The following is a 27,551-nucleotide window of genomic DNA, read 5'->3' on the forward strand; positions in this document are numbered from 1 at the left end:
AGACAATGATCAATTCAGCAGGTTTAGGGAACAAGTGTTGGGTCTTCTAGGCAAGATGGATTGGGAGAAAGAAAAAGTACTTTAGGCAAGTGATGGGACATTTGTCAGAAAGACACAGCAGCTGATCAGATGGAATCAAATCTTTTACGATTGACTTCAAGGAACTTCTTGCAAATGTGGCAGAGGAAGTAGATTGTTAGCAGAGAAAACTCCAAGTTATCTCTGCATTCCATGATCTTGTCAAGTATTAAAAAAAAAGCTACAGAGTTATCTGCAGTCTTTGGAATTAGAACAGAGGTCTGAAATTTTCAGAAGAGAAAAGGACATAAAAATAAAAGGGAACAGTTTGATTGAGAGAACAGCAGCTTCAAGAATATGATGTTGGCAACAAATGTTAGCCTAATTTTGAAAGAAGGAAAGAATGGAATACGAATTGGAAAGGGAAAGGTGAAACAATGCAAAGAATTGATCAGAAATATAGCCCCGAGCATAAAATAAAGTTAGTAAGATTATTGAATTGACTGTGCGTATGAATTGAGATTACATGGAAAAGAATTTCTAACAGCAAGGTTAGGAAGACAAGTAACAAATTGAGATGAAGTGCCAAATCACGAAGAATGGTTAGTCAATTGGTACAAAGGCCAAGATATCAAAGCAATGTAGAGATCTTAGCAAATTTATAGAACTTGGGTGGGCAGTGGAGAACAAGGCAAAAAGTCAAGGTTGAAGTGTGACAAACCAAAACAGAAAGACAAGATGACTATAAAGTTATCATCTTATTTGCCACAGTAACAGGAATTATTACAGGAAAGGTGAATAGATCTGTAGCCTGTTCCTTTAGATACCGATCCCAGATAGCACAAGAGACTTCTGAAGCTTAATAATTATTGGGACAAATAATAGAGTGCACAACTCAATCAATTCTAAATTTAAATGAAGCTGCTTAATAGTAGAATGTCTGATGATTAGTGAGTGGGTGCTGTCAATTTAGTTACTAACCAATTTTAGTCTGAAGTTACTGTTTATCCTCTCCATCTGGCTCACTGTGGTATTCTGCAACATACAGACTTTTATCAATGCTGCCAGGGATGGGCTTGATCTCTGTTCCAAGCTGCTCCTCAATGGCTTTCAGATTAAAGCGGTCATCATATGTGATTAGATTGATTGCAAGGCCCAGATGACCAAATCTTCCTGAAAACAACAATTAAACATTTAAAAAAAAATTGTAATGAAATAATAAATTGTTGAATTTCCGCATTCTACAATAACAACATAAAAAAAAATCCACCCAATTTGTTTTCCTTTTGGTGGTAATGAACTCAACAGGTTGGAATATTATGACCAATGTCAGAAAATGCTGAATTTACACAATTTTTATAATCACATTACTGAACCAGGGTGTTGCATGTACACACAGAACATATAAATATTTCACAAGACAACGTGCAGACACTAGAAGACAAGAGTCAAGGGTTGTCCTGAGTACATGTTAACCTGAGAATTACTGCACTGCCAAGCTGCAATTGTGAATAATAAAGGTACATTCTCACCTGATCTGCCAATGCGATGTAGGTAGGTCTCCGCAATCTTTGGGAAATCAAAATTTATTACAACATTCACAGCTTGGATATCAATACCACGAGTGAACAGATCTGGGGGAAAAAAAACATGTCAAAGAAATGGAAAGAAGTGGTAGGCACATGTGGGAAAAGAATCTAATCCATTATTTCAGTGCCCTGTAAAAGTATTCAGCCCCCAACCCTTTCTTCACATAAATGAGTATTACAACCAGGGATTTTGATCAATTTAACCTGAGAATTTTTATTTGTGAATGATATGCCCCCCACCCAAAAAAAAAGGAACATCGTAAACATGGAAAACTAAAAATTGAAAAACTGAAATGTCAGCAGCTCAAAAGTATTCATCCTACTTTGCTTAGTACTTAGTTGAACCAACTCCTGCAGCTATTACAGCCAGTAGTCTTTTTGGATAATCCCCTATGAGCTTTGCACGACAAGATGGAGCAAGATTTGTTATTCCTCCTTGCAAAATTTCTCAAGTTAGTCGGGGAGCAGTGGTGGATAGCAATCTTGAGGTCTTGCCCAAAATGTTGAATGAGGTCAAGGTCAGGACTCTGGGCCACAGAAGGACATCAAATTACTTGATTGAACACCACTCAGTAGTTGATCTGGCAGTGTGCTTTGGGTCATTGACCTGCTGAAAGACAGACTTCTTCCCCAGTTTAAGTTTTCTGGCAGAGGTTAGCAGGTTTTTAAATCCACCAGGGTCTCTATTTAGCAGCACTCATCTTCCCATTAATTGGAGGCAGAGTGGAGTGATGATGGTGTGAAACAGCGACTCCTTTGCTTGCAACTTTGGAAACAGCTCTATTTCTATCTTTAATATCTATTTTTCCCTTTCAGGGTTCTTTGAAGACCCTGACCTGAAGTTACACGCTAACTATAGTTCTTTGCAGGAATGGGATCCGCTCTCGGGTTTCATAATTGGCCACTATTCCACACGTCAAGGGCTTGGCCCAAGATACAGCTTGGCTTTGGAGACCTAGGGTCTCGGGGCTCTGGAGATGGGCGGATCGAAGGTCGGTGTCGCAGCAGGAGACCCGTGTGCTGTCGAAATTTCAGTGGCTGTGTGCCCGGAGACAAGATCTTTGGGCACAGAGCTCAAAAAGAGCAACGTAACTAACTTTTTAAACAAACAACTTGCTGGTTTACGATGTTACGTCTCCCTGCTCACTGTGAAAACGGAGACACCTCCATGCTGGGTGAACAATGTAGTCACCATCTTTACTGTTGCTTTGCTCACGCTTAAGCAGGTGCCAATACTTTTTTTTTTTGCTGGTGTTGGGGCGGGGGGGGGATTGTTGCTTGCTGCTGCTTATGCACAGGAGGGAGACTTTGGGGTCCTAACATTTAATTGTCATTCATTCTTTGGGGCACTCCTGTTTTCGTGGGTAGATGGATGCAAAGAAAGCGCATTTCAGGATGTATATTGTATACATTTTTCTGACATTAAATGTACCTTTGAAACCCTGACCAGATTTCCAGTCCCTGCTGCTGAAAAGCATCCCCATAGCATTACGCTACCTCCACCATACTTTAGTGGGGATGGTGTTACCCGGCTGATGAACAGTATTAAATTTATGTCACATGTACTGCTTCGTTTTGAGGCCAAAAAGTTCCACTTCAATCTCATCTGATCACAAGACCTTCTTCCACATATATAAAGCAGCTTCTCAGTGACACTTTGCAAAGTCTTTACAGGCAAGGATATGCTTTGCCAGGGCTGCTTCTTTGCCACACATCCACAAATGCCCTTTTTGTGCAAAGCCGTAGATTGTGGAGCCATGAACTTCATCTTCAGCTCACTCAAGTGTGACTGTTGGCATCACAGTAGCCTCTCTTACAAGTGCCATTCTTCTCCAACCAAGTTTAGAGCACAGCTTGACCTCACCAGCGTGGCTGTGGTTTTCATATTGTTTCCGCACTTTTTTCATGATGGTCAGGTTCAGTGCCTTTGAGATGGTCTTGTAACCTTCCCCTGGTTTGTGCTTCTCTATTATCATTTCACTGCTCTTTATCTTCATTTTGGTTTGGTCTGTTGAAAATCTCCAATGCTGTTGGACCTTAGAGGGAGGCATTTATTCTTATGAATTCATTGAAAACAGGTGATCCCCCAAATTTTCACCATCAACAATCCAGTGAGTTTAAATTATTAAATTGTTGACAGGTTTGAGTATTTCCTTTCAACTTGACGATGCACGTTTTATAGATTAGCTCAAAAATCCTACTTCAATATTTGAAATTTAGAAAACGAGAGCAAAAAAATTTGAAAGTAGTCGTGTTTCTGAATACATCTGTGTGGCGCGTAGCCAAGTGGTTAGGGCGTTGGTATAGCGATCTGAAGATCGTGGGTTCCTGCCTCAGCCGAGGCCGCGTGTGTTCCCTTGAGCAAGGCACACAATGCTCCAGTCTACCCAGCTGAGAATGGGTACCAGCAAAAATGCTGGGGTTTAACCTCATGATAGACTGGGCGTCCTATTTGGGGGGGGGGGGGGGGTCTCGTACTCTCACAGTTGCTTCACGCCATGGAAACCAGCATAAGCACTGGCCTGATGGGCCACAAGGCTCGTGACAGACTTTAATCTGAATACATTTGCAAGGCACTGTATATACATCACACAGATGTATTTTAAGTTCAAAATTTTCTTTTTTTTTAAAACTGGAAATCACTGCAGTAGATAGTTGTTTGTCTCCAACCCACACTACTTGCATAAGGTGGGTTCACATATAGAATTATTTATAGATTTGGAAAATTTAATAAGAAAGCTGATGTATAACTAATATTTTACATCCTCGATTTACGTGTGTCACCCTTATGGGCTTTAAAATGAATCTGTTATCACCACCTGCATAACATGCCAAATTGATTAATTGGTTGAGAGTTAGTAAGGAAGGGTCTACAAACTAGATTTTCTTCAAGTACACCCAAGGTGACCAAACAGAATTCATTGCATGTAGATTAAAAAACAAGACTCTTTTCTCCTTCCAGTTGAAAAACTACAAATCTGATAACGCATGTAGAATGATATTAAAGCATGCAAGTCCACAAAAGCAAGAGTGGCCTGCCAAAAAGTGCACACCTACAACTATTAATACCTACCAGTGCAAACCAAATTGCGACACATTCCATTTCTAAAGTCATGGAACACACGGTTACGATGTTCCTGTCAAAAGTAACGGACAAATCAATTTAGCTCATGACCATCACTCTATAACACATAGGACTGTGCATTTAAAAACCATCTTAAAAGTGAAATGTCTTTTTTTATACAACGTATACCTTACATTGTCAGTACATTTAATAAGTAACTCAATTAAAAAATAAACAAATAGTGGGTGTCTGTGTGGAGCAAGGGCAAAGATGAAACCCAAAATCTGGACGTAATTCTGAATTGGATGGGTTCCAGGTTCTCAACCCCACCCTCATCTTGTTAAATGAAATCAATTTCTCCTTCCATCCTATACTCTAAAATGATACAACATACAGTATTCAAAAATGGTATATCACAAATTCCTGACAACACTGGAGACAAGCAATTATTTAAGCAATTACCGAGCAGCAAAATTTATCTATTTCTATGAATTGAAAGGAGCAAACTTCTTCCATCTGTACTTTTTAAACTCACCTGCCTCATTTTAGCATGAATGTAGAAGCAGGAATAACCCAACTGAGAGATTTTCTTGGCCAGCAGCTCTACTCGCTGGGAAGAGTTGCAGAATATAATTGACTGGTTAATCTGAAGCTGAAAGTAATAAAAAAAACTGTTAGTACAATTTAAGACAATTTTGCAAATACAAAACCTTGTTTCACCTTCTCAGCTGCCATTCTTCAATTTAATAATTAATCACCTGGAGATGCAGCCAATGTTGCTCTTTAAAAAAGGGGCAAAAGACAAACACACGGACACTGCCAGACCTGAGGGCACAGAATGCCACCTCCTCGGAAGTCTCTTGCACCAAGCAATTTCATGCATAGGATAGTATTTAATAACTGATTCACTGCCAAGAACTTTGGAAAAAAATTCCAATTTTGAATATGATTGCGGGCGGAAAACCTTTGCTAAGTGTGTTAGAGGCAACACACATTTGATTATTGATGAAACCAGATTTCTCTGCCCAACATAAAAAAAATCACCTTGAGCAGGCAGTCAATAATGTATTGGATAATAGCTTTCATTTGGCATTCATGCCTAGAACCCAAACTTCAATTTCAGCCAAAATATGGTTAGCTACAGGGCCTATTGCTATGTTTATATCACTAACGTAGCCAAAGTTTAAACTATTTTAAATATTAAAAATCCCACAAACACTTAAATCCTCTTACCCTAGAAAAGAGCGTGTTGAGACAGTGCACTTTCTGCCGTTCTGTAACATAGGCATAGTACTGAGTTACACCCTTCAATGTCAGCTCTTCCATCAAGTTAATTTCATATGGTTTCTGTAGATGTGAGTTCTGCCAAGAGGAGAAAGCAGTGTTTCATGCTTGAGATTATCTGCTTAGTCAGAAGAATCATGCAATAATGGAGCTTGAAACAGAGTCTTAAGTCATTAACTCAAAACAGAAACTTGATCAAACTAAAAAAATCACCGAGACATATTTTTCAGTTGCTTACATCAAATTTGAAGTGTTCTCATAACATGCAGCTTTATTCAACTATTTGCACAGGAAGAAAATGGGATAATTAGCTGAAGGACATCCTTCACTACCCTTAAACTACAAATCAGTAACACATTTTTATAGTTATATGTGGACAAGTAACTAAATGCTAATGAAGAACTTGCATGTTATGTTTTGAACAACTTACATTTCCTTTTGAGATGCTTAAACAACTTTTATAAGACACTTAGAAAAACATACAAGAAAAGGTTCAGAGAATCCAAGGCAAACAGGACTAGTTTCAGTAAGCATCTTGGTTAGCAAGGATGAGTTGGGCCGAAGTCTTGGCAAATTGCCATGAATGTTGACAATTACAATTTTTTGTAAAAAGCAGGATGTACATATATAATCAGTAAAGTTTCACACAAAATACCTTCAAGAATTCCCACCCTACAGAAAAGGGCTTTAAAAAAATAGCAATCAGATAGCAATAGCCTATAGTCTGAGACATCAGTTGATCTCAAATATCAAAATTTAGTGCAAATGTGTGATGTCTGGATGTGAAAAGTAGACTACGCAGTAACATTAGCAGTAGTTTATTACTTCTGGATGGTTACGTGAATTGGATAGAACAGCAGCTGGACTTATCAAGGAGCATACAGGAAGCAGTGAGTGTTAAGAGACGATTAAGGGAGGTGGTCACACTTTCGGTCAGATGGATGGGAGTCTGAAAGGTAGCGTAGAATTTGTGCGCGACTCAAAAAAAAATGTTGGCTAACACTTGGTTGGGGGGGGGGGAAGAGAGAGAGAAAGAAGGGGGAGGGAGATAAGTATTTAAAAGTAGCCTCGCCGAAGAAAGTAATGGCAGCAGCCAGATCAGTGGCACCGCAACTGGCTGATTAGTATAGCAGGGACAGTCAAGGACTAGCTGAACAATATGACAGGGGACTCTTTAGTCAGGGGCACAGACGTCTCCATGTGAGCACGGAACATTCTGAAAGAAGGCGAGCAGCCAAAATTGTGGGACACATTGGTACCAACATAGGAGTAAAAAGGTCCCATTAAGGAAAACTTAGGCAGTTAGAAAGTTAAAAAGGCAGAACCACAGAATTACTCCATGTCATGTGCTAATGAGGCAAGGCATTAAATGCACGACTAGTGTTGGTGCACGTGTAACACGCTGCAAGGTTTCACTGCTAATGTAATGGTTTCTCTGAAGCATCAATGTTTGGGTTATGACTGGAGGTAACGGGACATGTTAGCCAATGAGTGGGATGTTGTTCTTTCTTGTGTGTCTGGGAGCAGCGATTTGAGGGAGAGATGAGGAGAGAAGAAGCAAATGGAGAGAGTTAGTAGACCGCCGGACAGAGTGGGCTTGGAGCAAAGGTCCGAAGGTCAGCAACCATCAGAGGAGGTCGATGGTGAATAAACGGCTCCAACGTTTGCGCATTAGACTATTTCATGAGAATGGGCCCCTTGTTTTGCTTCTTTACTAACCATACATACGGTGGCGTAGCGGCATCAGTGCCGGACTTCGGGACAAAAGGTCCCGAGTTCGAATCCAGCTGGCTCCCCTGCACGCTTTCCACCCGTGCTGGGTTACGAGCTGGTGATCTCTTTGGAAACTCACCTGGCAAACCACTGTTGTAACTTGCCTCGTACGCAGTTCCCCACTACGTCAGAGAGGCGTGGAGGGAAATCGTCCGCTAACTGGAGAAACTCCAGATGCGACGTACCTTTCCTTACTAACCATATAGTCAAATTAAGAATTATAAAGCTCAATTGTTGAATTGCATAGTGTACTGTTTGTTATTTTGTGGTACTGATTTGTAACAGGGGACACATCTTGCAGCATCCACCCAAACGAGATTTATTTTGAAGTCTGGCCGGCCAGGGGCTATCATCCCCTATATTAAGCCATTAGCCCAACCGAGTGTTACACACGAGACAAGGCTTCAAGTACATGCATCACTGGGTTCTATTCCAAGCAGCAGGAATATCCTTCTAGAAAGGTTTGCTTGTGCTACTCAAGGGTTTAAAACGACATAATAGCACAGCATTTGGGGGAGAGGGGGAAGGAGGAGGAAAAAAAGAGAGGAGCATGGGGTGTGGGATCCAGGACAGTTGTCAGTGTGGAGACGTTGAGGAGGAAGGTAGAGGGGAAGAAGAAAGCCCTTAACTCCAAGGTGGAGTCATTAGGATGCCGTCATGACAGCGGTTTTTTAGCAAGTTTTATTTATTTTTTTTTTACGTGTCTGAGTTGCTAGCTCAATGCTCAATCCAGCACGGATAGAAAGTGCGCAATGGGAGCCGCTGGATTCGAACTCCAGAGCCTTCGCTCCGAAGTCCGGCACTGATGCCACTACGCCACCAGCCGGCTCAGGAAGGTAGAGGTCAGATCAAATAAATGAGTCAGGGCTAGGTTAATGAACATGGTGGGGCCATGGGTCAAAGTGCATTTATTTCAGGAGCATTATAAGCAACACAAATGAACTTGGGTCCTGGATTAGCCTATAGAACTATACAGGGCATCATGGTGGTGGTGTTGGGTTGCTTGAAGAACATTGAAGTCGATGCCTGGCAGCATCTATCCCAGGTTAGTCAGGGAGGCAAGAGAGTCGACTGCTGGGGGCCAACAGCAATTTTTTCTCCTCTTTAGCCATAGCAAGTACATTATTCAGTTAAATACAGGCAATAGCGAAACTAGAAAATTGTAGGCTGGTAATCAGTGGTAGGGATATCAGAGGGAAAGATTCTTAAGGACAGGATCTACTCTGACCCAGAAAAACAGATTAGTATGAAGTCATGCCTTGCAAACTTGATTGTTATTTTTGATGTTGACAAAAGATGATAGATCAGGTTAAGCTAGTAGATGCATACATGAACTTCAGTAAAGCTTCCAACACGGTTCTTCAGTATAGGCTGGTCAGGTAGATTAAGGCACATGGGATCCACAGCAACTTGGTAGATTCAATTCAAAAAGTCAAGTAGTCCTGTTGCAGATGTATAAAACTTTTGTTCGGCTACATTTGGAAGACTGCAGTACTTGTTTCCATATTACAGGAAGGATATTGAAGCATTGTGTGCAGAAGAGGTTCATCAGTATACTTATACTTTATTGTGGCCAAACAATTCATACTAGAACGTACAATCATCACAGCGATATTTGATTCTGCGCTTCCTGCTCCCTAGATTACAAATCAATAGTAAATATTAAAAATTTAAATTATAAATCATAAATAGAAAATAGAAAAATGTAAAGTAAGGTAGTGCAAAAAAAAATGGAGGCAGGTCCAGATAGTTGGAAGGTACGGCCCAGATCCAGGTCAGGTCTTATCACAGATAGAAAGAAGCTGTTCCCAAATCTGGCCGTACTAGTCTTCAAGCTCCTGAGCCTTCTCTCCGAGGGAAGAGAGAGGAAAAGTGTGTTGGCTGGGTGGGTCGTGTCCTTGATTATCCTGGCAGCTCTGCTCTGACAGCTTGCGGTGTAAAGTGAGTCCATGGACGGAAGATTGGTTTGTGTGATGTGCTGCGCTGTGTTCTCGATCTTCTGTAGCTTCTTCTGGTCTTGGACAGGACAACTTCCATACCAGGTTGTGATGCACCCTAGAAGAATGCTTTCTACGGTGCATCTATAAAAATTAGTCAGGGTTTTAGGGGACAGGCCAAATTTCTTTAGTTTTCTCAGGAAGTAAAGGCGCTGGTGGGCCTTTAAATCATAAATCATAAATAGAAAATAGACTCTGCTTGGTTGGACCAAGTCAGGTCATTTGTGATATTGACCCCGAGGAACTTAAAGCTTTTGACCTGTTCCACTTGCGCACCACTGATGTAAATTGGGTCGTGCGGTCCGCTACTCCTTCTGAAGTCAACAACCAATTCCTTCGTCTTGCTGACATTGAAGGATAGGTTATTGTCTTCGCACCATGCCACCAGGTTCTTAATTTCCTCTCTGTACTCAAACTCATCATTACCCGAGATACGGCCTACGATTGTGGTGTCATCAGCAAACTTGTATATTGAGTTCGATGGAAACTTGGCTACACAATCATGGGTGTACAGTGAGTACAGCAGGGGGCGGAGTACACAGCCTTGTGGGGCACCAGTGCTCAGAGTGATTGTAGAGGAGAGTTTGCCCCCAATTTTTTTTTCTTTTAAAAACAGCCTGAGTCCTGAATGTGAGGAAGTTGAAGATCTAGCTGCAGATCTGAGTGCCAAGGCCCAGGTTCCGGAGCTTAGGAATCAGTTTATTTAGAATGATGGTATTAAAGGCAGAGCTGTAGTCAATGAAAAGGAGCCTTACGTATGTGTCTTTATTCTCCAGGTATTCCAAGGAGGAATGTAGGGCCAGAGAGATGGCATCTGCCATTGACCTGTTGCTCCGGTAGGTGAATTGCAAAGTGTCGAGGTTGACCAGTATAAGCTGTGGTTGATGTGTGCCATAACCAATCGCTCGAAGCACTTCACAGCAATTGATGTCAGAGCCACAGGTCGATAGTCATTCAGGCATGCCACCTTGCTCTTCTTCGGCACCGGGATTATCGTTGCCTTCTTAAAACACGAGGGGATCTTAGACTGATGCAAGGAGCAGTTGAAGATGTCAGCAAACACTCCAGCTGGCTCACTTGCACAGGCCCGGGGAACCCGTACTGGGACACCATCTGGGCCCATCACCTTCTTTGGATTTATCTTCAGGAAGGCCCTTCTAACGTCCTCCTCGGTGATAATGAATCTCCATGCCACCACGTCCAGTTCATCCAGAGGGAGCGGGACGCTCTTGTTCGAATCTTGCCTAGAATACGTTAAGTTCGTCAGGAAGAGAAGCGCCACAGTTATTGATATTCCCAGCCTTTTCTTTGCGCCCAGTGATCTCATTTAGACCCTGCCATAGTCTACTGGCATCCCTGTGGTTAGCCTTGGCTTCCAACTTGGCTCGATATTGCCTCTTAGCGCCCTTAATGGCTTTCCGGAGTTCACGCCTGGATTCCGTGTATGTTGCTGAATTTGAGAGCATTAGCTAAAAGCAGAGTTCGGACTAACTTGGATTTTCTCTGAAGTATCAGAGGCTGAAGGTTGACACAACTAAAATTGTATGAAATTATGAGACAGGGAATAGTCTTTTGCCCAGCATGGAAATGTCAAATGTGATGGGAGGAAAGTTTAAAGGAGATCAACTTGGCAAGTCTTTCACTCCCCTCCCCCACCCCCCAACCAAAATCACAGGGGGTTAGGTGCCTGGAATACTCTTCCAGGGCAAGTAATGGAAGCAAAGTTTGAGGCATTTCAAAAAGCACATAGCTTGGCAGGGAATGGAGGGATACAAATTAGTAGACAGATGCTCAGTTTAAACTGGCATGATGTCCTTAGACATTGAATTGAAGGGCCACTTTCTGTGCTGTGTTCCAATCTTCTTTCAGTACCATGAAAACGATGCAAGTTAATACTCTTCCCAATGTAACTTCTACTTACTATACAGGAGAAGAGCAATTGAGAATGCACTTAAATTAGACAGAAGTTTTATCAGTCATCTGGTGGGACAAGCAAGATGGCTGTCTCTTCCCACGTATTACAAATGCATTGTTTACATAACTGAATGAAAGATCCACATGCAAGAGAATGTCTCCAGTATAAAACCAGCTTTGTTGAGACAAGTGATAGATTCTTACCATGAATTTCTGTACACTGAGTGGGAACGTGGCAGAGTAAAGCAAGATCTGTCTGGTTCTTGGTAATGTAGAAATTATATCCTCCATCATCTGTACAAAGTCCTGTGACAGTAGCTTGTCTGCCTAAATGAATAGTCCAGGAAAACCCAGTGTTAAACTTCCACTATTGCAGATCAGAATTACACAACCAGGCATTTAGATAAAAAGTTAAAAACAAAGTATAACAGACCATCTATAGTTACTGTTTCACTAGCAAGTGGTGTGTGTGTGTGTGTATAATGTAGGAATTATATATATTGTCTACACACACACACACACACACACACACACACACACACACACACACACACACACACACACACAATTCTGCAGATGCTGGAAATCTTGAGCAACTTACCAAAAAGTGGAGGAACTCAAGTCAGACAGCATCTATGGAGCAGAATAAAAGAACTGGTCCATACCTCCCTTTACTGCCATGATGAGGCCAGACTCAGATTAAAGAAGCAATATCTCATTTTGTCTTGAGTAGCCTCCAACTTGATGGTGTGAACATCGATTTATCTAACTTCTGGTAATTTCTGCACCCCCCCGCCCCTTTCTTTAGATCATTAGACACGGCAGCAGAATTAGACCACTCAGCAAATAGTCTGGTCCACCATTCATCATGCTTGATTTGTTAACTCTCAACCCAGTTCTGTCTTCTCCCTGTAACCTTTGATGCCTTGATTAATGAAGAACCTATCAACCTCTGCTTTAAATATACTCAATGAGTTGTCCTCCACAGCTGTCCGTGGCATTGAATTACAAAGATTACTACCTTCTGGCTAAAATAAATTCCTTCTCATTAGTTCTAAATGGATGGCTCTCTGAGGCTGTACCTTTTGGTTAAAGACTCCCCCACTAGAAACATCCTCTCCATTCCCACAGTCCAGGCCTTTCAACATTCAATAGGTTTCAATGAGATCTCTTCTCCCCCCACCCCAAGTCTTCTAAACTGGTGAGTCAAACACTCATAGATTAACCCTTTCATTCCAAGAATCAATCTCATGAACCTCTTCTGGACCCTCTCCAGTGCCAGCACATCTTTTCTTAGACAAGGGGCCCAAAACTGCTCACAATACCGTCCAACCAATGCCTTTAAGTCTCAGCATGACATCCTTGCTTTTATAGTCTCCGTCCTCTCAAAAGAATGCTAACATTTCATTTGTCTCGTACTGCAAGTTAACCTTTACAGAATCCTGCACGAGCACTCCCAAGTCCCTTTGCACCTCTGAATTTTTGAATTTTCTCCCTATTTAGAAAAAATCTACACCTTTACCCCTTGTACCAAAGTGCATTACCATATACTTCCCTGCACTATATTGCATCTACCACTTTGCCCATTCTCCTAATCTGCTCAAGTCCTGCAGACCTCCCACTTCCTCAACACTACCTGCCCCCTCCATCCATCTTTGTATCATCAACAAATTTTTCCAGAGCCATCAACTCCATCATCCAAATCTCTGATATAATGTGAAAAGCAGCAATCCGAATACAGACCCCTGCAGAACACCACTCATCACAGGCAACCTTTCCAGCATCTTTTTCCAGCAGTCTAATATGTACTCTCTCCTCTCCTCTTCTATCCAAAATACCTCTTCCTATCCTCTAGATATTTTTGGCTAACTTACCTTCATATACAGGTCCTGACGAAGGGTCTTGGCCTGAAACGTCGACTGTACCTCTTCCTATAGATGCTGCCTGGCCTGCTGCATTCACCAGCACTTTTTGTGTGTGTTGCTTACCTTCATATTTCATCTTTTTTTTGGCTGCCTCAGTTGGTTTTTAAAAACTTCCCAATCATCTAATTTTCCACTAATTTCTGCTCTATTATATGCCCTCTCTTTTACTTGGAAGTCAAAGACACATACCTCATCAGCCATGGTTGCATCACCCTGTCTTTAGAATGCTTCTTTGGGATGTATCCATCATGCACCTTTAGAACTGCTCCCAGAAACTCCACCCATGGCTGTTCTGCCATCAACCCTGCTAGTGTCCCCTTCCAATTAATTTTGGACAGCTCCTCTCTCATGTTTCTAATTCTTTTTACTCCATTGTAATACATCTGATTTTAGCTTCTCCCTCTCAAATTGCAGGATGAAACACATGATCACTGCCTAAGGATTCCTTTACCTTAAACTCCCTAATCAAATCTGGCTCATTACACAACACCCAATCCAGAATTCCCTTTCACTTCGTGGGCTCAACCACCAGCTGCTCTTAAAAGCCATCTTGAAGGTATTCTACAAATTCCCTCTTGGAATCCAGCACCAACCTGATTTTCCCTAATCTACCTACATATTGAAATCCCCCCATAGATACAAGATTACCCTTATTATATTTCCATTTGAAATTAATATCCCACATCTTGGCTATTGTTTGGGGACCTGTACATAACTGCTATCAGGGCCTTTTTATTCTTGCAGTTTCTTAACTCTATAAGGATCCTTTTTTTTTTATCCCATTTGATTTCATTTTTTTTTAAACAAACAGGGCCACCCTACTCCCTCTGCCTACCTGCATTGCCTTATGATACAAGGTACATCCTTGGATCTCAAGCTCCCAATGATCTTCTTTCAGCCAGATTTCAGAGATGCTCACAACATCATACCTACCAATCTCTAACCACACAAGATCTATTTAACTTTTTCAGTACACTGCATGCATTCAAATATAACACCTTCAGACCTGTCTTCACCCTTTTCAATTTTACTCATGTTAAAAATCAAAAATTCATTCTCCATTATCACCACTTCTCTATTATCCCCATTATCACCTCTTCTCACCTGCCCATTACCTCCTTCTGATGTCCCTTCCCTTTCTTCCATGGTCCACTGTATTCTCCCATCAGATTCCTCCCCCTCCCTTTATCTCTTCCACTCATCTCCTAGCTTCTTACTTCATCACCCCTCCCCTGGTTTCACCTATCACCTGTCAGGTTTTACACCTTCTCCTGTGCCCTCACTTTCTTTTTCTGGCCTCATTGCCCTTCCTTTCCAGTCCTGAAGGGAAACATCAACTGTTTATTCCTCTCCATTGATGTTGCCTAAATTGGCGAGTTCCTCCCTGCATTTTGCGTGCACTGCTCACGTTACGGAACAAGTTCCAGTGAAGTAGTGGAAGCGTATAGCATAATTTATTAGAGTGCTAAGACAAACCTCAAAATAACTGGAAATAGTAACTGCGACAAATAATTGCAGGCAGTTTAAGAAAACGGTGAGATAATTTCCAAAAACTCCATACTATCCTGAAGTCAATTATTACAGTTCGAAGAAATGTTATATTATCCCTCTATTGGAGTAGTAGAACGCAAGCTAGATAAACATGAGATTACAAACCACACTATCTCAAGATCAGTATTACCCATTCTCAACTGTCCTTGAACCAAGCAGCTGTTATTTAATGAGCAATTTAAAAATCAACTAATTGGTGAGGTTCCAGAGTTAAGTACTGAACAGACCAATAGGACTGGCAAATGTTTCCTTCTCTCGGGAACTATAGTGAATCAAAAACAATTAAAAAAAAAAATCAGCTTAAGAGGAATTCAGAAGCTTGATAGCCACTACTACTATTAGCTTTTTTGTTCCAGATTAACTAAATTCCATAGCTATCCTGGGATCCAAACTCATCCAATAACACAAATGTACAATTTTAATACAAACTTAAAAGGCTGGAAACACACAGGTCAGGCAGCACCTATGGGAAAAATTAGGTCAAAGACCCATGATAGCAATTTCTATTTTGCTTTCAGATTTCCAGCATCTGCAATTTTCAACATACATATTCTGATAACATTTATTAGCCTCAATCTCATTGGTTTTCCCAAATTGTGGCATGCCCAGACCCAGGAGCTGCTGCAATCTACCACCAAGTTACCCAGCTCCAATCAATGAACTTTAAGAGGCAGACACAAAGCTTCTACTGCTTAATAAAAAGTCACAGCCTTGGTAGCCACCTTAGCGAGCCCGCTTTGTTGTAAGCAATTAACCCAATGTCTAAGTATTTTTCCTACTTGCAAACCTCGAGACAGCCTAGTGGGGGCAACCATTTTGTAAATGGGTGTTTTGAGGTCAAAGTGCTTAGCTTGAAGTCCAAGTTCAAATGCTTTGACGAAGGAAGCTTAGCAGTAACAAGACGAGTTAAGGCAAAAATCTCTTTTTCTGCGTCAGTACTAACTTGAAGTAGAAATAGCAGTAACTGAGTGGATGCTCCCCAAAAGTACCCTTGATGACTATTTGCTGGAAGTGTGGCCAACTACAGCTCCTCTCAAACCACTTTCAAGGTCTCTACAACATGTTCTCAGTATTATTGTTTCTTTTTTGCACATTGGTTGTCATTGTGTAGGTTTTCATTGACTCTATTGTACTACTTGTTCTACTGTGAATGCTTGCAAGAAAATGAATCTCAGGGTAGTACATGGTGATGTACGCATAGTTTGATAGTAAATTTACTTTGAACTTAGATGGGTTGGAGGGATAGCGGACTGAGGAGCATACAGGAACTAGAAAGCAGATAGGATTTTCAGGGAGCCATAGGTTCAGTCAAGTAGATGTGGGATGGCTAAGGGTGGCGGGGGGGGGGGGCATGTGTCCCTTGTGGCTATTCCCCTCTAACAAATGTAAGATTTAGAATGCTCGGTGGGGTGGGAGAGAAACTGGCTTCTCAGGATAACAGCAGCAAACAGCCACATCAGTGGCACCATGACTAGTTGCTGTACAGCAGGGAAGGTCAAAGTCTAGATGAGCAGTATAAGATGTTCTATTGTCAGCTGGATCAAAGGCATTTTTGTGGTAGCAAATGAGACTCCAAGATGGTGTGTAGTCTCCCTGCTGCCAGGGAGAAGGATGTTTTGAGAACGTAGAAGATATTCTGAAAGGAAAGGGCGAGCAGCCAAAACTTGGGGTTCACATTGATACTAATGACATAGGCAGGAAGAGAAACAAGGTCCTGTATAGGAAGTTAGATAGGAGTTTTCAAAAAGCAGGACAACCAGAGTTGTAAACTGAGAATTATTCCCCGTGGAACATGCTAGCAAGGCCAAAAACAGAAGATGGTACATGGCTAAAGAGATCATGTAGGAGGGAATGTTTCACGAAATTACATTATTGGCATTTTCTCCATACACCTCGACTGAAGCAGCACTAATGTCTTTGCAGCCAATGCTACTTGGGAGGGTTTGAGCTATTGTAGCAGGAGTATGGGAACCAGAGCAGTAGCTCACCAGATGGAATGATAAGGAGAGAGTAGACGTTAAGTCAAGTAAGACCAATAACATAAAGAAGCAGGTTCAGGATAATGAACACAGCAGGAAATATCTGGCAAGGCTGATGAGTTTGGAGCCCAAGCTGGGACATTGAAGTACAATATTGTAGTTATTACAGGTATTTGGTTGAGCTGGTAGCTCAATGTTCCATGTACACATATTTTAAATGGGACAGAAAGGGTTGTAAAAGTAATTAATATTTTGCATTAATGATTAGGGAGAACATCAATGCCATCTTGGAGGGATCATTCAGTGAGGTCATATGGGTAGAATTCATGAATAGGAAGATGCAATCACTAAGTTATATTGAAGGCCTCCCAAAGCCAATGGCAGTTAGGGGAACAAAGATGCAGGCAACCAAAAAAAACAAACAGGATAGTTCTACTGTATGACTTAATTTCCACAAGACCATAAGACAAAGGAGCAGAAGTCGGCCATTCGGCCCATCGAGTCTGCTCCGCCATTTTATCATGAGCTGATCCATTCTCCCATTTAGTCCCACTCCCCCACCTTCTAACCACAACCTTTGATGCCCTAGCGACTCAGATACCTATCAATCTCTGCCTTAAATACACCCAATGACTTGGCCTCCACTGCCACCCATGGCAATAAATTCCACAAATTCACCACCCTCTGGCTAAAAAAATTTCTTTGTATCTCTGTTCTGAATGGGCGACCTTCAATCCTTAAGTCATGCACTCTCGTACTAGACTCCCCCACTATGGGAAACAACTTTGCCACATCCACTCTGTCCATGCCTTTCAACATTTGAAATGTTTCTATAAGGTCCCCCCTTCATTCTTCTAAACTCCGAGGAATACAGTCCAAGAGTGGACAAACGTTCCTCATATGTTAACCCTCTCATTCCCAGAATCATTCTAGTAAATCTTCTCTGTACCCTCTCCAACGTCAGCACATCCTTTCTTAACTAAGGAGACCAAAACTGCCCACAGTACTCCAAGTGAGGTCTTACCAGCGCCTTGTAGAGCCTCAACATCCATCTCTGCTCCTATACTCTACTCCTCTGGAAATGAATGCCAACATTGCATTCGCCTTCTTCACCACCGACTCAACCTAGAGGTTAACCTTAAGGGTATCCTGCATGAGGACTCCCAAGTCCAGTTGCATCTCAGAACTTTGAATTCTCTCCCTATTTAAATAATAGTCTGCCCGTTTATTTCTTCTGCCAAAGTGCATAACCACACACTTTCCAACATTGTATTTCATTTGCCACTTCTTTCCTCATTCTTCCAATCTATCCAAGTTTCTCTGCAGACTCTGTTTCCTCAGCACTACCGGCCCCTCCACCTATCTTTGTATCATGAGCAGTCACAAAGCCATCTATTCCATAATCCAAATCATTGATGTACAACACAAAAAGAAGCAGCCCTAACAAGGACCCGTGTGGAACACCACTGGTAACTGGCAGCCAACCAGAATAGGATCCCTTTATTCCCACTCTGTTTCCTGCCAATCAGCCAACGCTCTACCCACGTATGTAACTTTCCCATAATTCCAGGGGCTCTTATCTTGTTAAGCAGCCTCATGTGTGGCACCTTGTCAAAGGCCTTCTGAAAGTCCAAATATACAACATTCACTGCATCTCCCTTGTCTAGCCTGCTTGTAATTTCCTCAAAAAATTGTAATAGGTTTGTCAGGCAGGATTTTCCTTGAAGGAAACCATGCTGAGTTCTGCCTATCTTGTCATATATACTCCGTAAACTCATCCTTGACAATAGACTCCAACAACTTCCCAACCACCGATGTCAAGCTAACAGGTCTATAATTTCCTTTTTGCTTCCTTGCCCGCTTCTTAAATAGAGTGACATTTGCAATCTTCCAGTCCTCCGGAACCATGCCAGAATCTATTGACTTTTGAAAGATCATTGCTAATGCCTCCACAATCTCCACAGCTACTTCCTTCAGAACACGAGGGTGCATTCCATCTGGTCCAGAAGATTTATCTAACCTTAGATTATTCAGCTTCCTGAGTACTTCCTCTGTCGTAACTGTGACTGCGCACACTTCTCTTCCCTGCCACCCTTGAGTGTCCGGTATACTGCTGATGTCTTTCTCAGTGAAGACTGATGCAAAATACTCGTTCAGTTCCTCCACCATCTCCTTATCTCCCATTACAATTTCTCCAGCGTCATTTTCTATCGGTCCAATATCTACTCTCACCTATCTTTTACTCTTTATATACTTGAAAAAGCTTTTAGTATCCTCTTTGATATTATTTGCTAGCTTCCTTTCATAGTTCATATTTTCCCTCTTAATGACCTTCTTGGTTTCCTTTTATACACATCAAAGTTGCTGGTGAACGCAGCAGGCCAGGCAGCAACTTTAATGTGTATTGCTTTAATTTCCAGCATTTGCAGAATTCTTCGTGTTTTGGTTTTCTTTTGTAAGCTTTTAAAAAAAAAACACTTCCCAATCCTCTGTCTTCCCACTAATTTTTGCTTCCTTGTATGTCCTCTCCTTTGCTTTAACTTTGGCTTTGACTTCTCTTGTCAGCCATGGTTGCATCCTTTTTCCATTCGAAAATTTCTTCTTTTTTGGAATATACCCGTCTTGCACCTTCCTCACTTCTTGTATAAACTCCAGCCACTGCTGCTCTGCCGTCCTTCTCACTAGTGTCCCTTTCCAGTCAACTTTGGCCAGTTCCTCTCTCATGCCACTGTAATTTCCTTTACTCCACTGAAATACCGACACATCGGATTTTGGCTTCTCTTTTCCAAATTTCACAGCGAACTCAATCATGTTATGATCACTGCCTCCTAAGGGTTTCTTCACCTCAATCTCTGTAATCACCTCCAGTTCATTACACAATACCCAATCCAGTACAGCCGATCCCCTAGTGGGCTCAACAACAAGCTGTTCTAAAAAGTCATCTCGCAGACATTCTACAAATTCTCGAGATCCAGTGCCGACCCCTGATTTTCCCAATCCACTCGCATGTTAAAATCCCCAATTATCATAACACTGCCCTTCTGACAAGCCTTTTCTATTTCCTGTTGTAATTTGTAGTCCACATCACTGCAGCTGTTTAGAGGACTGTATATAACTGCCACCAGGATCCTTTTACCCCTGCGATTTCTTAGCTCAACCCATAAAGATTCTGCACCTTCCGATCCTATGTCACCTCTTTCTAATGATTTGATATCATTTCTTACCAATAAAGCCACGCCACCCCCTCTGCCTACCTGCCTATCCTTCCGATACACTGTGTATCCTTGAACATTCAGCTCCCAGAGACATGCATCCTTTAGCCACGTCCCAGTGGTGGCCACAATATCATACCTGCCAATCTGTAGCTGTACGACAAGATCATCCACCTGATTCCTTGTGCTGCATGCATTTAAGTATAACACCTTAAGACCAGTATTTGATACTTTTTGCTTTGATTGCACTACAACTCATCCCAATGGCTGCAAATTTGCCCCATCACCTGCCTGTCTTTCCTGACATCTTTACTGCTCACTATCTTAGCTTTATTTCTGTTTTTCCCTTCCTCCACTCTATCATTCCGGTTCCCATCCCCCTGCCAAATTAGTTTAAACCCTCCCTAACAGCTCTATTAAACCTTCCTGCCAGGATATTGGTCCCTTTCGGGTTCAGGTGTAACCCATTCATTTTGAACAGGGAATACTTCCCCCAGAAGAGATCCCAACGATCTAAGAATCTGAAGCCCTGCCCCCTGCACCAGTCTCTCAGCCACGCATTTATCTGCCTGATCCTACTATTCTTGCCCTCGCTAGCACGTGGCACAGGTAGCAATCCCGAGATTACTACCCTGGAGGTCCCGCTTCTCAGCTTCCTTCCTAACTCTTGGAAATCTCTCTTCAGGACCTCCTCCCTTCTCCTATCTATGTCATTGGTACCAACATGTACCAAAACAACTGGCTGCTCGCCCCCTCCCTTCAGAATATTCTCCCAATATTTCCCCCAATATTGAAAGCAATTCCCTTAATGCTCGAAGATTAGATGGGGCAGACTCTGTTGGGCACATGCAGAACAGTTTCTTAAAATATTATCAACAATTCAAGGGATGGGGCTGTACTCTGCCTTAAATGGTGGAGAATGAACTAGGTCAAGTTTTCGAAGGGCCAATGAGGCAAACTTTTGAGATACTTTTGGATTAGGATAAGACAGATCCTCAAGAAAAAGTGATAAATTTGGGGATGGTCACCTACAACAGTTTTACGCAGGAGCTGGGGAGAGTAGATATGGGACAGCTAGGAGGATAAAGTTACATTTATTATGTGGGAGTCTTTTCTGGAGAGTTTTGGATTCAAGATCAGGAAAATTGAAAAAAGAAACATTCTGAACCAGTATGTTCCTGTGAGGATGAAAGATAAAGATGGCAAGATTCAGGAAGCTTGGATGATGAGAGATAGCAAGTTTAGCCAAAAAGTAAAAACATATGCAACATTTAGAAAACTAAAATCAATGTCGCTAATAATAAATTAGGAAAGAAATCATTAGGAAGGCTTAAGGTGGTCACAAAGTAGTCCTCAGCCTACAGTATTAAGGAGAATCTGGCATTTTATCTGTACATTCAGAACAATTGACAGCAGCTAAGGAAAAGGCAAAAGGAGGGAACCTATCCATGGAGTTAAAGTGGGCAAGGTCCTTAATGAATATTTTGCACAAGTATTCATCAAGGAAAAAAACTTGAATGGTGGTGAGATTATGAAGGAGGATGCTGATATTGTAGTGCACATCAACATTAACAAACTAGCATTGAGTGTCTTGAAAAAAAAACAAAGCCAAGGAAGTCCCCTGGGTCTGATGGGATCTATCCCTAGTAAACTGAGGGAAGAAGGCCTTGACAGAGATCTCTGTATACATCTAGGTGCCAGAAAAATTTAAGAATAATCAATGCTGTTTGTTCCTTTAAGGGCAACAAGGACAAACCAGCAAATTATAGGCCAGCAAGCCCTACTTCAGCGGTTGGTAAACTGAGGATTTTTAGGGGCATATTACTTACTTTTGGAAGAGTCAGCATAACATTTCAGGAGGAAGAGGTGCTATTACACAAATTTAATTGAGGATTGTTTTGAGAACATGAAAATGATTGATACGATTGTGGTAGGGGTTGATAGGGTTTGGTAGTTAGATGCATGGACTTCAGTAAAGCATTTGACAAATGTCCAGAAGATGCGATTCAGTGAGTCAGTAAGTTGCGTCCAAAATTACCTTGGGCAAAGAGAGAGGGTAATGGTGGTGGTTAGATAGTAACTTTGCAGATGCCAAAACTGATGGAGTGGTGGACAGCAAGTAAGATTGCCAAAATGATCAGATGGAAAATTGGGTGGAGAAATGGCAGAGAGAATTTAATCCAGCCAAGGAATTGCATTTCAGAAATTGAAATGCAAGAAACAGTAAACTGCAGGAATGTTTAGGAGCACTGCATTGATGTACAGATAGATTTAGGGTGCAAATCTATTGCTCTGAAAGTGAGTAGGCTAGCAAAGGCAGCACACCTTTCCTGGCATTAAAGTAAAAAAAACACACCGGCAAGTAATGTTGTATAAAACCTCAGAGTACTTTGATTAGGCCATTTCTTTGTGGAGGTTTCATGTAGTTCTGATTACCAAATTACAAGGAGGATGTGGAGGTTTTGGAAAGGATGAACACAAGTATTGCCTGTATATTAAGAGTGTACAGCTACAAGCAGTGATTGGCCAAACTTGGATGTTTTCTCTGGGACAATGCTGCAAAATACTACAGCACATATTTACACTGAGGAGGTATGTTTAAGGGAGACTGACGAAGCAACTGTTAAAAGAAATCTAAAGGGTAAGCTACCTGGAACTTGCTGCAACAAGAGATGGCAGAAGCAGATACAATAACATTTAAGACTGCTTGGATACAAACAGGCAGGGAACAGAGGGATAGGGGACCATTTGAAGGCAAATGGTATTAGATTCATTAGCCAACATGGTCAGCAAAGATTTGGAGAGCCAAAAGGCCTGCTAATCTGCTGCACTTTTCTATGTTTTATTTCAGATTTCTAAAACAAAGTAAGTTTGAAGTCAATACTCTTTCATCTTCCATTCTAATGAAAGCTCAGTGAATGAAACATCAACTAGTTCTCACCACAAATGCTGCTTGACAGAAGATTTCCAGCACATAATTTTACCTATAGGAATATCCTACCTGTAAACTTTAACCAAACACAAGCAATCTTTTAAGATATTAATTTCAGAATGTGTTGAGACTTCTAGATGAATTAAATACATCCTCACTCAAATTAAATGGAATTTAGGATTTTTGTTCAGGTTTCAAGTTTACTTTTAGAATGTTAGTTATACTAACACAACTAACTGTTTTTTTTGTTAAATTACCTCATCAAGTACAATCATCTGTACGTTGTCCACTTTAGCCAAACCTTTCTTAATCAAATCCAGGATTCTTCCAGGTGTTGCGATCACCACATGGACTGCATTTAATAGAACAGTTTTAAACGACAGTTTGAAGAACACATTTCACAACTTTAGACAAACAACATTAAATGAACATGCCAGTCTTGTTCGATATAATTGGAGTACACTAATCACAAAAGTGAAGTCTGGGTTGAGGATTGCTCAACTAACCAGTTTTATGTGCCTTTTTAGAATCCACAAATTTACCAAAGAATAAACACTTAAGATTATACAGAATATCAAATGGCCATCTACAGATCAACAGTGCTCTTTCGTGCTATAATTAATGGTCTTTCAGTATCAAATCGTCATTACTCAAGAAAAATTAGTATGTGCCTAAAGATATTACATACACAATACAAGTGTCCCCCGCTTTTCGAACGTTTGCTTTACGAAACCTCACTGTTACTAAAGACCTACATTAGTACCCTGTTTTCGCTTTCATAAGGTGTTTTCACTGTTACAAAAAAAAAAGCAGCACGCGATAAAAGGCAGCGCGCGCGCCCCGAGCAGCCACTCTCCCCGGATTCGGAACTGCATTCTCGCCGGCATTGCTTAAACACGTGCCTGTGAGCAGTCGTTTGCAAGATGAGTTCTATGGCATCGGAAAAGCCTGAAAGAGCTCATAAGGGTGTTACACTTAGCGTAAAACTAGACATAATTAAGCATTTCGATCGTGGTGAATGAAGCAAGGACAAAGTGAGTTTGGCTTGTGGAAGCTGACGAACATGATGTTGAAGAGGTTTTGGCATCCCATGACCAAGATCTGACAGATGAAGAACTGATGCAATTGGAAGAGGAAAGGATAACAATCGAAACCGAATGAGTAATGATAAAGTACGACCTTAATTTTGAAAGGGTGCGTAGGTTTAAGGAATATTTGCAAGATGGTTTGAGTCCTTACAAAGAACTGTGTGATAGAAAAATGCGCGAGGCTCAGCAGTCAAGCAAGCCTTCCACATCAGCCACAGCAGACGACGAACCTCCACCTTTGACATCAAGGCGGGCAGTCATAGGAGAAGATGAGCTGTCTGCTCTAATGGAAACAGACGACAAGATGACACCCCAGTGTCCCACCACCCCGACACCCAGGCCGCGGACAGGTACCGATTTGCAGAGAATGCAGTAGTAGCTAGGAGACACACAGCACATCTTCAAGAAAAAAGCCAAAATAAACATGCTAATTAATTAGGTACTGCCTGACACGTAATTGTTGGCCCAGATCAGAGACGACGCAATCGGAAATCAGCCGGGCGGCACCTAATTAATTAGCATGTTTATTTCGGCTTTTTTCTTAAAGATGTGCTGTGTGCCTCCCAGCTACTGCTGCACCCCGCATGCTTCGCGGCAACATATCGGTCGGTGGCCTGGAGGGTGGGGGCCACTGCACCACCCAACCTGCGATGACTCAGTCTAACACACCATCATCAGTGTGCTCGGCACTGTCTTCCCGATTCTGGTAAGTGATACTACACTGTACGCACATTATTTCTACTTTATATAGGCTGTGTATTTTTACATGTTTAGTATGATTTGGCAGCTTCATAGCTTAAAGGTTACTGGAGAGCGCTTGCGCCATGTTTTTGCCAAAAGCGCTTGCGTGAGATTTTCTGCCGACAGCGCTTGCATGAGATTTTTGCTACGGAGAACAGTGCAGTAATGATTGTGGAAAAGTATTTCTACTTTATATAGGCTGTGTATTTATCATATCATTCCTGCTTTTACTATATGTTACTGTTATTTTAGGTTTTATGTGTTATTTGGCATGATTTGGTAGGTTATTTTTGGGTCTGCGAACGCTCACAAAATTTTCCCATATAAATGGTAATTGCTTCTTCGCTTTACGGCATTTCCGCTTACAAACCATTTCACAGGAACGCTCCACCTTCGGATGGCGGGGGAAACCTGCATCTCAGATTATTCTGTCTACAACAAAATGAATTATAGGGAACAGAGGAAATACTCATGGAGTTGTCCAAAATTAAGAGGGATTTTGATTGAAATAATGACTTATAAAGACATTTCACAACAACGGACAATTCATACAATAGATGATTATGTTCTGGAATGAACCGCTTCAATGGAAGAAGAAGCAGATTCAACATTAACTTCTTAAACACTAGTTAAATGCTTAATGCAGAATATTCTGTAGAGCAGTGGAAAGAGAGCAAGGGACTTGGACAAAATGAATAGTTATCAGAAGAGCTGCTACAGGGTCTATAAATTAACAATATTATAGCATGAGAACATTCTTTCAGTATTTTTCTGCCCACAATTTCAGCCTAGGCAAGTCATTAATTTAAGTGGATAAACCCTTTCTTTTGCTAAAACTGTCAATAATGTCACAAACACTAAGTTCTTCAGTCAAGCAAGATCACTTCAGATAAGAGTGCCGAATTCCATCAACATCACTATTTTCATGACAAACTCAAGGAATTAAACTGCATGTAAAACTTCTAATATTTATCATTTAGCAAATTAAATTTAATTTCCTGAATTTTAAATTCCCTAACAAGGAAAAATTTTGAACTGAGACAATAACAGAACATGACACACACCACCTCGACAACCCAGGAACTTCTGCAAGGGTCCTGTTTGTTGACTTCAGCTCGGTGTTCAACACCATTGTCCTAGAAATCCTCCACTCCAAACTCACCCAGCTCACTGTCTCCCCCGCCATCAGTCAGTGGATCACAAGCTTCCTGACTGACAGGGTGCAGCAAGTGAGGCTGGAGAGCATCATTTCTAGCACCTAGACAATCAGTACCAGTGCCCCCCAGGGATGTGTGCTCTCCCCACTGCTCTGCTCCCTTTACACTAATGACTGCACTTCACAGGATCCATCTGTTAAACTCCTGTAGTTTGCAGACGACACAACTGTCATTGGCCTTAACCGAGACGGTGATTAGTCTGCATAGAGATGGGTGGTGCTGGCCCTCTGGTATGGTCAGAACAATCTGGAGCTAAATACGCTCAGGACTGTGGAGATGATAGTGGACTTCAGGAGGAGCCCCCCAATACTCCCCCCCCCCCACTCACTATACTCAACAGTATTGTGTCTGCTGTGGAGACCTTCAGGTTTCTGGGTGTCACAATCTCCCAGGACCTGAAGTGGACACCCAACGCAGACACTCTTATCAAAAAGGCTCAGCAGAGGTTGTATTTCCTACGTCAACTCAGGAAGTACAACCTGCCTCAGGAGCTGCTGATTCAATTCTATTCAGGAATAATCCAGTCTGTTCTCTGTTCGTCCATCACTGTCTGGTTTGGACCAGCTACCAAACAAGACAAGAATAGACTCCAAAGAACCGTCAGGGCTGCGGAAAGGATTATTGATGCAAAGCTGCCCTCGCTCCAGGACTTATATGCATCTAGAGTCAGGAAGCGAGCAAGCAGCATCATTGTAGACCCATCACAGCCTGGACATCACCTGTTCCAACTCCTTCCTTCTGGTAGGCGCTTTAGATCACTGTATGCCAGGACAAATGGGTACAAGAACAGTTTCTTTCTGTATGCCATCAGTCTTATGAACACTTGAATTTTAGTCTATTATAAACCAAGTCCACCTGTACATACACAGGTACACCTCGTTGTATGTAGTTCACGATTATTTGTACTATTGTTTTGTTTGTTTATTTTCTGATTCTGTACAGCAAGAGCTCAGGGAAACCGGCATCAAATTCCCTGTATGTGTCCACATACTTGGCGATAATAAAGGATTCTGATATACATTTTTTTAAAAACACGTCTACGCTCTGAAAAAATCTTAAAAGTTGTGTAAATGTTTTTTTAAAAACTTCCATGCAATAAACAAATATAAATTATTAACTTCATTTTGAGTAATCCTAATGCCAACTTCACTTGCAAATCACCAAGAGTTGATCCTGTAACAATTCCAACTTGTACGAGACTCATCTTACAAAGAATGCTTTTGAACTTCGCTAATTCCTATACTTGCATTTCCACGATATAATCCAT

At 41.6% G+C, this 27,551-nt stretch overlaps 1 protein-coding gene across 2 annotated transcripts in view; it reads right to left on the reverse strand.

The window, feature by feature from the left end:
• ddx6 (DEAD (Asp-Glu-Ala-Asp) box helicase 6) overlaps nt 1-27,551 on the reverse strand; it is a 47,803-nt gene that overhangs the window by 5,965 nt on the left and 14,287 nt on the right. For both annotated transcript variants that reach the window (XM_063038371.1, XM_063038372.1), the window contains exons 7-13: nt 23,496-23,590; nt 11,844-11,966; nt 5,905-6,033; nt 5,207-5,323; nt 4,681-4,744; nt 1,551-1,652; nt 1,000-1,191 (exon numbers count right to left, since the gene is read on the reverse strand). In XM_063038371.1, the coding sequence (XP_062894441.1) occupies nt 1,016-1,191; nt 1,551-1,652; nt 4,681-4,744; nt 5,207-5,323; nt 5,905-6,033; nt 11,844-11,966; nt 23,496-23,590 (806 nt within the window). In that variant the 3' untranslated portion in view covers nt 1,000-1,015. The remainder of the gene's footprint in view (nt 1-999; nt 1,192-1,550; nt 1,653-4,680; nt 4,745-5,206; nt 5,324-5,904; nt 6,034-11,843; nt 11,967-23,495; nt 23,591-27,551) is intronic.

The sequence above is a fragment of the Mobula hypostoma genome, chromosome X2 (genome assembly GCF_963921235.1).
Source record: "Mobula hypostoma chromosome X2, sMobHyp1.1, whole genome shotgun sequence".
NCBI classification, from domain to species: Eukaryota; Metazoa; Chordata; class Chondrichthyes; order Myliobatiformes; family Myliobatidae; genus Mobula; species Mobula hypostoma.